This window comes from Haemorhous mexicanus, chromosome 7, assembly GCF_027477595.1.
Source record: "Haemorhous mexicanus isolate bHaeMex1 chromosome 7, bHaeMex1.pri, whole genome shotgun sequence".
NCBI classification, from domain to species: Eukaryota; Metazoa; Chordata; class Aves; order Passeriformes; family Fringillidae; genus Haemorhous; species Haemorhous mexicanus.
Window position 1 is genome coordinate 36,858,808 of NC_082347.1, and position 11,611 is coordinate 36,870,418.

An 11,611-nucleotide genomic window follows, 5' to 3' on the forward strand; every position below is an offset into this window, starting at 1 on the left:
TTTTAATTAAAAGTAAGTCATCATTAGGGCCAGGTGGCCAAGTCAGAGGGGGATGTCTTCAGAGACCTCACTGGGCTCTGTGTGGTGAAGGGAGTGGTTCAAGTTTATGCAGCCCCCATCCCCCAGCCTTCCCCCCACTCCTGGTGGGTTGTGAGTGTTCTTTTTTAAGTGTCAAGCTGAATATTTAAACACTGTTTAAAATCTATCATTTATAGGCAGATCTTCAGAAGAGATCAGTCATCTCTTCGTGCTGAGGGTGTCTCTGCAGCAGCCCCCACTGCTGTCTTTGGGGTCAGACTCAAAGGGTTGAGTGAAAGACTTAAAGTGTCAAAATTCGTGGTCAAAATTAGATATTTTGGTTTTAATTTAGTATATTTTCAAGTTAGTTTAATGTTTTTATTACTAAATCTCTCAAGTGCCCCTGGTCGTGTCCAGGAGGTGGCAGTGGAAGAGCATCCATCACTCCTCAAACACGGGGAGCTCAGCAAGGGCAGAATCAAGGACTGCTGTACAGCACAGCACAGCAAACAGCTGCAGTTTGGGGGTTTTAAAAGGTACCCCCATCTGTGATACCCCAAGTGCCAGAATCTGTGGCTCCATGGTTAATAGTCTGGAAATGTGTAAGGAAATTTGTTCACTTGAAAGCCAGGAGGAGAAAAGCTGAGTGTGTAATTGCAAAGAATTGGATTTCAAAGCAGTTTTAATCATTTTAATTACTCAAATGAGTAAAACATCTGCATTTCAAATCCAATGCAACTGACTAAAAAGCATACAGGATTCTCAGAGTGAAGCAAACTAAACAGAATAGTGCCAACATCATGGTTTAAGTTTATTTTTGTTAATGGTTAGCATTGATATTTGTTAATGTTAATGTAGCCCCCTTTTTAACTGGGATAACTGCTTCCGTGGAAATGCACAAGGAGATATTGGAGAACTGGAAAGTTTCACACTGCCTGAGCCTGATGCATTTCATCCCAAAATACTGCAGAAAAATATGACAGGATTAACGTCAGAACCACTTGGGGTTATTTTAGGGAAGTCATGGGGTGTAAATAAGCATCAGAAGACTGGAGAGGAGCAAATATATTCAGTTTCTAAGAATGGAAGGAAAAGATTAATCAAGGGTCTGTCTATCAGTCACCTTACCTTCAACTGTCAAAAAAATCTTGGAAAGCACAAAATCTTTGTGAGCAATGAAAGAAAACAAGGCAACGAGTCAAAAGGATTTTTCAACTGCAAATCCTCTCAGAACAAGCTCAGTTCTCCTTATGAATGGGCCCTGGGCCTGGACAGAGGGAAAACAATAGACACCATCTAAAGTCACAGAATGAGCTTTGCTACCTTCTCATTCACAAGGGAGAAAAGTGATTAGTACAGATTTGTCACCTTGCTCAGGCAGATCCCAGGTTTGCAAGCAGGGGCCACATGACATGGTCTGAAGCTTATGTGGTCCTCACCTGCTTGTTTCAGATGGCCAGGGCAAGAGGAAATAGGTGAGGTAATATCAATAGGAGCAAGAGACCCACTTGGAACAAAAAAAGGCACAATAAATCCATGGGAATGAAATCTGAAACTTTTTTAGAAAGAACACAACTGTGGACAGCATTTTAGGACTCTGAAAGAAATGGGAGGTCTAGAATAAAGGGAATATCAAATTCTTTATGCACCCACAAATTTTTTTTATCAATTTTCATTAATTCCTTTTCTATATTTATTTTCCAAAGAGATTAGGAAAGACTTTTTAAACTCTGTTGCAATAGGCTGCTTTATTAGTATCAGATACTTATTTTAATCACTGTCTTGTATGTGTGGGCTCTGCCTGGCTTCATGTAATTGCATCTCCTGATGACACAGCCTTGGGAGCTTGTTGTTTAATGAGCTGAACCCTCTCTAAAGCACTCCCATCCACCCCTGCCTGCAGCAACACTGCCAGTTTTTGGCAGGGGTGTCCTGTGTGTGTTTAAAGGCTCTGCCTGCTGGGCTGGGGAAAACAGATGGTGGTGGAAGGGCACCATGTTCATCAGAGGTTGAGTTCTGCTGGGAAATGGGATGTAAGCATTTCTGGGGGTAGGGAAAACAGGTTTTGTTTCTCTGATGAGGAAAGAATTAGTGAGAAAACAGCTGACTAGCAGGTTCCAGGGAAACAAGGAATAATTTACAAGAATACTTCGGTAAATAAAGACCCAGCCACTTCATCAAATGTTTTAATGCTGGATGCTGAAGGGAAACTGATATTAATTTCTTGTGAAGAGGTGGTGCTTGATAAACCTATAGCTCCAATTCAGAGTTTAGTTTTGGCTGTATATTAGGATGATAATTACATGTACTTGTGCTCAGCCTCATGGTTTGTGCCACATGGACTCCAATCTCCCTGAGCTGTTAGGAGGAGATATCTCAGATCTGGGATTCTTCCTCCTCCTAGAAACTGTACAAAATGTGTGGAGGGAGGAACTGCTGCATCCTGAGGGCTTCTGATCTAGAGGGGGAAGAAAACAAGCATTTTCTAATTCCCAAAGGGGAACTTGGGAATATTGTATAACAGGAAACACGTTGGAACTTCCCTTGTATTCTATTTCCCCTCTGCTAAGGCAGCTTAGAGTAATCTGTAAGGTTTGCCATTTTTGCAACTATTTTTAAATAGGTGAACTGTGAAGCTCAGTGTAGCTTCACATTACCTTTTATCCACCTCATTGAATTTCAACAGTTGAATGTAAATAGCTTCAGATTTAGAAAGCTGTACTGACAATCTTCATTTAGTTTTCATTCACAACTGTTAAAAATTTTAACACCATTCTTGTGTCAATTCAGCCCTCTCCAAACCCACCTTCCATCCCTGTTTTTAAATACTTCATGTGAGAACTGGAAGAGAAAGTGCTTGCCTAATTATCCCTATTTTCAACACTGTAAATTAAGCTGTTCATGTGAATAGTTTCTTCATTTGGCAATAAGAAAAGAGTGTTAAGAACCATGAAATAACGCAAGTTTTGTCAGACACTGTACACAAGATTTTTTGGAAGTAAAAACTGTTTGGAACAGTGCTTTCCACAATGCCTCTAAAGCAAAGAAACCCATATTTTTGTCACTACAGAAAAACACAGGTCTTCAAAATCTTCCCTTGACTTTGTCTGTGTTGTTGTCAGAACTTTGACAGGTGATGATTTGCATTTCCTCTGTCCTCAGCCTGTGACAATTTTCCAAGAGAAGGTAGTATCAAAGCAATCTAGAATTAGCTGTGACAAGTGACAATTGCATGGGTGGCACAAAAGGCTTTTATAAATAGACATTATTTTATGCAACAGACATTAATACATGTTTTAATGAAGAAGTGATTCACAATGATAATATTATTGACTTGTTAAGATTAAACAGGTCTGCCATATGCTCTCAAGTGCTTCAGATGGTTTCAAATTTATTTTTATCTTTTTTAATTTATGCATATTAACAACAGATGTTGCATTTTAAAATGATCCAATAATCAAGGGGAAATCATTCCAAAGCTGAGTGATAATTTTGTTGTGTAATTATTTGAAATACTTTGTATGTATTATATATTGGTTATTTAGCTCATAGCTAGCTCTTGCATATAATATTTTTTGTCATCTTACTTCTTCCAGAGTTTTTCCAGTTGCTGAGGAGCGGGTTGGTTGAACACTTGCCTTGGACCTCCATCCCTTAACTTTAAACTATTTTTATTTTAAAAACCCTGTCACAAGTGCATCTGCCCTCAACTCCTCTGTACAGAAATGGGATGTGGGCCTCACCCTAATGTTCCTGCTTTTGCCTGGCTTGCTCCTGTTGCACTGAAGGGTTGAGGGGAGGGAAGAAGGACACCACAAAGCAAACACACTGAGCTCATACGCCACAGGTGAGGAACCCTGCTCTCAGAAGGATTGAGTGGCTCCTACATTGGTACAGGAGCAGCCTCTGGGTGATTACAGATTCACCCTTTGGTTGGATTTTGACAGCTTGAAGATCAGAAATTTGGTTTTTTGCTTTCTTTCTTGCCCTGCCTCCAGGAGCCCAAGATGGGGTTGGTTCCCAGCACAATCTGTTGCTTCTCCTTCCCACTCTCAAGCACAGCAGGTCACAAACTCAGCTGTGGGTGGTGGCAGCCTGGGACAGTGCACCATGGCTCCCATGTCGTTTGCTCTCTCATTTTCACCTGTCTTGTGGGTGTGATGGAGTAAACAAACAGTAAACAAACACATCTCCCTGAGGCTGGGAAGCTCTAGAAAGAGAGACAACACCTCGAGCTGATCAGCCTCCCCAGAGCACAGCTGCCCCAGGCTGAGCAGTCACCTTTGTGGTGATGCTGCTGGGGAGAAGCTGAGCTGCACTGAGTGATGCCCAGCACACACCCAGCACCAGCTTCTCACAAAGCACAGCATTAAAACCACTCCTGCTGCTGGGAGCCACCAGCTGCCTTTCCAGCATGTTTTCTGGAGACCCAGAACTGTGCTCAGCAGGAGAAGCAGAGCCCATCTCCAAGCTGAAAGCTGCAAGCTTCTCTTTGCAGTCCTCCTGCTGCTGCTTGGCTCCAGCGCCTCATGGAAATGTAGGAATTGTAGGAAATGCAGGAATTGTAGGAAATGTAGGAATTGTAGGAAATGTAGGTGTAGAGATTTTTGGCATCATCTCCTTCTGGATATCCCCTGCAGAAATTAAAAAAAAAACAACAACAACAAAAAACAACAAAACAAACAAGCAAACAAACAAAACCCAAACAAAAACAAAGAAAAAAAAACACAGGGAAATTACAATGTGATAATTAACATAAACAAGATACAAAGGATGGAGAGCCCAGTCAGTTTCAAATAGGTAGCAGTGATCCCAAATTGATTTCCAATGGGCTGGAGACATTGGAATAGGGGAGCTCTTGACTGTGTGCTTTATCATTTTATAGATTACTAACATCATTGACTTAATTTGACAGAGCAAGCTGTAGAAAGGGAGTCAATCCCATCTGCTTCTCGGTGAAGAGAGTAAATTTATAGATCCTAAAGGGACATTACTCCCAATGGGATACATTTGAGCCTCATGCCCTTTACCCCTCACTTTTTGGCCTGTAGGGAGGCAGCCTGATTATCAAGTAGTTAGTCCTGAATCATTTAGGTGGGAAAACACCTCTAAGATCATCAAGTCCAGCTGTTAACCCAGCATTGCCAAGCCCATCACTAAACCATGTCCCCAGGTGCCACATCTTTTGAATCCCTCCAAGGATGGTGAGTCCCCCACTGCCCTGGGCAGCCTGTTCCTATGCCTGAGCAGCCATATGGAGAAGAATTTTTTCCTAATATCCAATCCCTGTGTAATCCTGTGTGGGTTCCTAAAAGAGAGAGCACTTAGATGTTTTTTTCTTCCCCAGGGAGCAATGAGGAAATGCCAATATTCCTAATTTCAGGTGGCAACAACCTTGAGGGTCCTGCTTCCATTTAGTAGCTGATCAATGACTTCAAAAGTCTGGGGGAGAGTTAGGAGAGCAGAGAGCAGAGAAAGAAATATTAGAAAATTTTATTGAAATCAGCCTGGGGAAGCCTGCCCCATCTGGTTGTCACTGCACATTAATAGACTTCAAACCTGCTCTTGAGACAGGGATTGTGAAAATGATTTCCAAAGGAAAAGTCCCATTAGTATAGGATGAATACCTCAGATGCATCTGCAGCTCCTCTCTGGGACTTTCAGTGAAGCCTCTTGTTGCTGTGGGGTGAAATCAGGTGCAAAGGATCAGTTAGTGATGGTTGTGACCCAAAATGAGGTCACTGATGGGGAGAGTATTTACTGAAGGTAAACATAAAAGCCTGAGCTCCAAGAGTCAGGCCAGGCCAGCTGGAAACCCACACAGCCAATGGTTCAGTTCAGAGCCTGTGTGTCTTGCAGAAAGAAGAGAGAAGAGGATAGTCTTCATTTTAAGAAGCTCTTTTCCCTTTAGAAAGCTCTCCCTCTCTCTATGCCTTCCATGAGGCAGAAATGTTTGCTTTGACCCTTGAGCAACCTTTTCTCCAGGGTAAGGAGGAGGAATGTGATTAGTTTTTCCTGAGAAAAGAAAAAGCTAGTGAGCAGTGAGATGGGAGAGCTGAAGGTAAAAGTTTGCACTACATTTCTTCAGGCAGAAATGGCCAAGATGGCAGTGGCTTTACCACCAGCATGTTGTTTTTGTCTTTACCTTCTCATCTGGTGGGGAGATTGATTGATTGATGCATTGTACAGTTCTCTCACATTTTTTTATCCCTTGATGCAGGCGTACCATTTTCAGCTTCAGTCACCTTAAACAACTAATTAACTCAGCATTGACACCTCAACAAGGAAAACTTGCTCAGTTAAAACTGTACAGAGCACCTTTTGTCCATGAAAAACCCCAGCAGCCCCCAATCCACCTGTAAAAGGCTCACCCTGCTCCTGTGAGTGATGCCCTTATGGCAGGAGTTGCTTTTGCCCCCCAGAAAAACTGACATTCCCCAAACCTGCTGCAAATATAACTCTGAGTTTTCTTCAGCCAAGAACAGGGAAAATTTATTTAAAGCAATGCTTTGCACAGACAAGTTGGTTTTTGGTGACTGTTCTGAGTAGATATCCCTGAGGTGGAGGAAAGACCAACTCTACCTGGCCCTAACTGAGGTTTTATTGTTTTCCTTTGGCTGCCTGATCTCAACTTTACTGAGCTTTGGTCACTTTCTAATCTAATTCCTGATCAGAGAGGGGCTTGCTTTTCTATGTGTTTCATGATTACATTGCCTTTTAATGCCAGCCCCCCTCTAGACCACAGGGAGTAGTTAATGTTTGATCAAGCACTAGTGTAGCTAAAAGGTTTATCAAGTTTTGAACCAAGCTACTCTACAAAATAAAAGCATGTCATGATTTCTTAAACTGTAATTAAAAAATATACCATTAAAAATGTCTCAGTGATGAGCCCTGGTCCTTCCAAGAACTGCAGCAGTTCCCTGGAGAGGGGTGGAGATTAGCAAACACGTTTCACATGACAGCTTTCAATATATTTATTTGAATAACTGGATTACAGAAGTGCATCAGCATGCCTTAAATCTTGTTACTGTTTATTACTCTGGATATCAGACGAAACAGTGATGAAATTGGGCAGAGATTCTTGGGGCTCAGTTGACAGAATTGAGGCTCAGTGAATGTGGCTGTGCATTGTTCTCTGCCCTATGGAGTCCCACAACCTGCACAACTCCTTTGAGCAGGGAAAGCCTGGAAAAATGGCATTACAGGACCACTGAGGTGGACCAAGGGTGAGGTGGAGGACAGAGAAGGAGGTTCAGGAGCCCACAACTGGGGAATGCAGATCTTTTCAGGGTGTCTCTGAAAACCTGCAGGCTCTGAGCTTTCTGCTGCAAATTCCCATCCTGACAGAATCAGGGCATGTACAGGTTAAACCAGCACTTAGATGAGGGTGCCAGCTGTGCTGGGCATCTCCAGGAGCTGCCAGACCTTGGCACAGCTCTAAGAGCAGCTCCAGAGGCAGCCTGAAGTGAGCTTGCATTTGTCACTGTGGGAACAATCTGTGCACTGAGCAGCCCTTCATTTCTGTCTCAAGGAAAAGCAAAAAGAGAGAGAAATCCTTGTTTGCTTCATGCAGCTCTTGGCAATCACCATCTCCAGTCATTATTGTTCAAGAGAACATGAATAAGTCAAACTGCAGTGATGAGAAATGAGAGGAAATATGTGTAAGGAGGAAAAGATCCCAGGACTGCTGTGGTTTAGAAGTCTGGGAAAACTCCACTGGGCTTTGGATCCCTCTGGGTGACAGCACTGTCTGTATTTAGTGGAGGAGGTTGTAGGTATTATGAGACAGGATAATGTTAATTGACCTCTGCAAACTGAAAAATTAGCAGTTTAAATTTACCTAATTTCACAGAAGAAAAATCTCTAAAAGTCAGGATTTTTTTGTTATTTGAAGCTGCTTTTTGCATTGTTGTTTCAGTGCTCTCTTAGTGTCCTGCTCTCTGTACTCTTTTAAAGAGTCCTGGAAATGAGATTGAAAAGCTTTTAAAATTAGGTTGGTTTGTTTGGAAGTGGGCTTTTTGCCTTTTCAAAGTGACCAGTTATTCCAGTAATTTACTATATTGAGCTTCAAGGAAAAACTATTTCCTGCAATTCAGCAAAAGCAAAACATTCTTTAGAAGGTCACTCAAATCTTTAAATAGAAGTAAGAAAGGCAGGCACACATAATCACAGAGTGAATGCAAGTAATACCCAATTTAAATGGACCTTCTTCATTCAGTGCCTCTGTAATCAGCTTTTAATGTCCTCATTACCAGCAGTAGAACAACTTGAAATTGCAGCAAGTTCATGAAATGGGACTTCAAATGTTTTCCCAACACTTTCCACAGGACGTGCGTACAGATCTGGGGGACTTTTTATCAGATTAACTTTACTGAAACACAATGAGCAAAATGATTTTCCCAGATTCACAGTAGGATTACATTTACAAACTAAAGTAGCCATCCCCCTCTCTCTTCCTCCTCCCCTTGTGTCCATTTGCACTGGCTCCAGCAGAGAAATCTCTGGCCATGTGCAGGTATGGTCAGAGAGATGCCCTTGCTGACCATGGCCAGAGCTGGCCCTGGATTGTGCTGCTTTTTTGGCTGATGGAGGTTCAGTGCCAGGAAGTTTCTCATGCTATCCCAGACTGCAGTTGAGCAGACTGGAAGAAACCTCTCAGAACTTTGTCCTGTGCACTTAACTGTTATACCAGGTATTTTCAGGGAGGAAGAAACTAGAAACCGTTAGGCTGATTATGGCTTCTAACTCCCTTTGAAAGGTGAATGTCAAAGGAAATTGTTTCTTCCCAAAAGACTCCTCCAAAGGAGAGCGCCTGCCCCTCCTCTGTGTTTGGCAGCTCTTTCTTTGACTGGCCTTGCAATGCTCATGCTTGGCTCAATATCCACAGCCCCTTCAGCCTTCTGTCTCTTGGGGCACCTCCAGAAGGGCAGTGCCAAAGCCTCTGGCTCTCTCTGGAGATCAAAGCTGAGGGCAGCATTGCCACATGTCCAAACCAGCTCCTCAAGGAATGATGGAATTCACCTCGGCGCTGTCGAGGCTGTGAGGTCAATGCAGCTGACTTACAGTAGGGTCAGCAAATATGGGCTGCATGAGGAAATGGCCCCAACCCAAAAAGGACTGCAGGAATGCTGTGAGTCCTCTACCCTAGAGCCTGTGCTAAGGAATGGACTCTGGGTATACTCACAGATTTAATTTTTACCCAATCCAAAACACTCCCTCTTTGAGATATTTAGGCTTTCTATTCATCCTTGCTTCTCTTTGTCCCCAAAACCCATGTCTGTACTGACAGTACTATCCAACACAGACAGGAAGGATCTCTGCATCTTATTGTGCTTACATCCCCTTGGCTTGTAACTCCAGTCAAAGCAATAAAGATATTTTTGAGGCATGACATCTGCCTGTCATTCCCCATTAGAAGTGGAGGTGCACATGGGACTTGTGTTGTTATAATTGAGCCCTAAGGGCAAATGTCAGGAATGAGGACTAATTAAAAGCAGAAAAGACTTACAATGTTCATGTACAAAGGAGGTGCACTCCCACCAGCTCTCATTTACAGCACCACACTGGCCATGATGCAGTTTGTAGCGGGTCCAATTTTCTTCTTCCTCCAGGCAAACATTTTTTTCAGCTCTCCCCTGAAGCTGTCGTGGAGCCAGGCATAGAGGAAGGCATTGGTACAAGCAGACATCATTGCAAACCAGTGGCACAGCAGCTGGATGAAGTTGAAGTACTGCTTGTCAATCAAGCTGATGTCGATGTCCTTTATCATGTTGAAGATGTGCAGGGGCAGCCAACAGATTCCAAAGGCTGCCACCACTAAGACCAGCAAGCGAAAAGTCTTTCTCCTCCTGGCACGGTCCCACTCAGCTTGGCCCTGAGTGACATTGCCCGGGACTACACGGTTCTTCAGCTTGACTGAGATCCTCAGGTAGGACAGGGAGATGACAGCCAAAGGCAATACATAGGTGATGATGAGGGTGCTGTAGGCGTAAGCCAAGCGATCTCTTTTCATGTGGAACCAAAACTCCTCGCAGATGGAGAAGTCCAGCTCCGGGAACTCTGCGTGGTAGGTGTGCACCAAAGCTGGGGCAGCCAAGGTGCAGCTCAGCAGCCAAATAGCAGCCAGGATGTAAGCACAGATGGGGATGGTGAGCCTCCTGCGGAAGGGGTACACCGTGGCACAGTACCTGTCCACAGCTATGACAGTCAGGGTGAAGACAGACACAAACACCGTGACAGGTTGCATCAGGAAAACAAAGTAGCACATGAAGCGCCCGTAAACCCAGCCCCGGGGCTCAAAGGCATAGGCCAGGGTCAGGGGCACACAGGTGGCACACATAAGCATGTCTGAGAAAGCCAGATTGCCTACCAGAAAGTTGGTGACGTTGTGCATTTTTTTCGTCTTGCAGATGACATAGATGAGAAGGTAATTCCCGATGACACCGATAAAAACCACCAGCGAGTAGCAGGGGATGATGAGTGGCTTGAAGGACTGAACAAACTGGAGCCCTGAGAATAAATTGCTGGTGTTGCTGTGAATCGCAGAGAGGAAGCTTTGGGAGGTTAAATTGTCCGAATTCATCATTTTCCTCCTTCTGTTGTCTGCCGTCAGCTGAGTGAAGTAGTTAGCACTGCGCTGCTCCTGCACTCAATCAGTGGGGATAATGAATGGATCACTGGCTGTCCAGAGGTTGCCACTTGGATAGTAAACAAGCAGCTGGAAATGCAAAAGGTGAACTTGTAACCCTCGAGAGGCAGCTTTCAGCAAATCCTAAGAAAAATCAAATACAACCAATTTCCATTAAAGTCCTCCTGTATTTACTATTAAATCTAGCTTTTGACAGCATGCCACTTAATAAACATTTAATGCAGTGAGTACTTACTGCTGGGGGTTTTTAATCCCATCTGATTTTCCTGTGGATGCCAAGAAGTGCCCTAGATGTCTGTCTTCTGCAAATCCAGGAGCGTGTATGTGTGTGTGTGTGTCAGAGAGAGAGAGAGAGAGAGAGAATATATGAGTGAGAAAGAGGGCGATGTGCATTTACAAGCTAAGTGGAGATCACTGTTTTTAAACAGTCTTCACTACTAGGTCATGACAGATTTATGTATAAGCTTTTATCCCCATTGGCTGCCCTGGGTATTACGTTGGTCTTTCTGTGTTTTTTACTGATAGTAATTAGTTCTAGAATATCCTTTCAAAAATTCCCCTCTCCTTCCAGTGCATCTATAATTGCCCCTCACATCTAAAAATCAATTTACTTTCATTAACATGAACCTGCACAGTATCTAATCCTAGATTAGCTTTGCCAGAGCCCCCAGAGTGTCCAAAATTACTACCTGTAATTTTGTTGCTATAATGTGAAGGTAAAATAGAATTTTAATCACATGCTGAAGGCAAATAAATGTTTATGCCACTAGAGGGTCTCAGCTATGTACCTGTGAATGAAGATAGGATTAGAAATGTGCATTTAGCTTGTAGCACAAAGGATCTTATTTTACTTAAAATTATTTTCCACTGGTGCCACAATGTCTATTCACCCACTATGGTTATTTTCAGTAGGATTTACACATCTTTAGAAGTAAACAAACACAT

At 43.1% G+C, this 11,611-nt stretch overlaps 1 protein-coding gene across 3 annotated transcripts; it reads right to left on the minus strand.

Moving 5' to 3' along the window:
* Window positions 1-2,188: 2,188 nt before the first annotated feature.
* On the minus strand, window positions 2,189-11,086 carry PRLHR (prolactin releasing hormone receptor). 3 transcript variants are annotated; one of them, XM_059852043.1, is made up of 3 exons: window positions 10,902-11,086; window positions 9,527-10,735; window positions 2,189-4,652 (listed from the first exon to the last, which is right to left on the minus strand). In XM_059852043.1, exon 2 carries the CDS (start codon window positions 10,601-10,603, stop codon window positions 9,569-9,571), a length of 1,035 nt encoding a protein of 344 aa, XP_059708026.1. In that variant the 5' UTR covers window positions 10,604-10,735; window positions 10,902-11,086; the 3' UTR covers window positions 2,189-4,652; window positions 9,527-9,568. The 3 variants fall into 3 exon arrangements, with proteins under 3 accessions (XP_059708026.1, XP_059708025.1, XP_059708028.1); XM_059852042.1 differs by having other exon boundaries at window positions 9,527-10,789; XM_059852045.1 differs by lacking the exon at window positions 2,189-4,652 and adding an exon at window positions 5,629-5,697 and having other exon boundaries at window positions 9,527-10,789.
* Window positions 11,087-11,611: the final 525 nt, after the last annotated feature.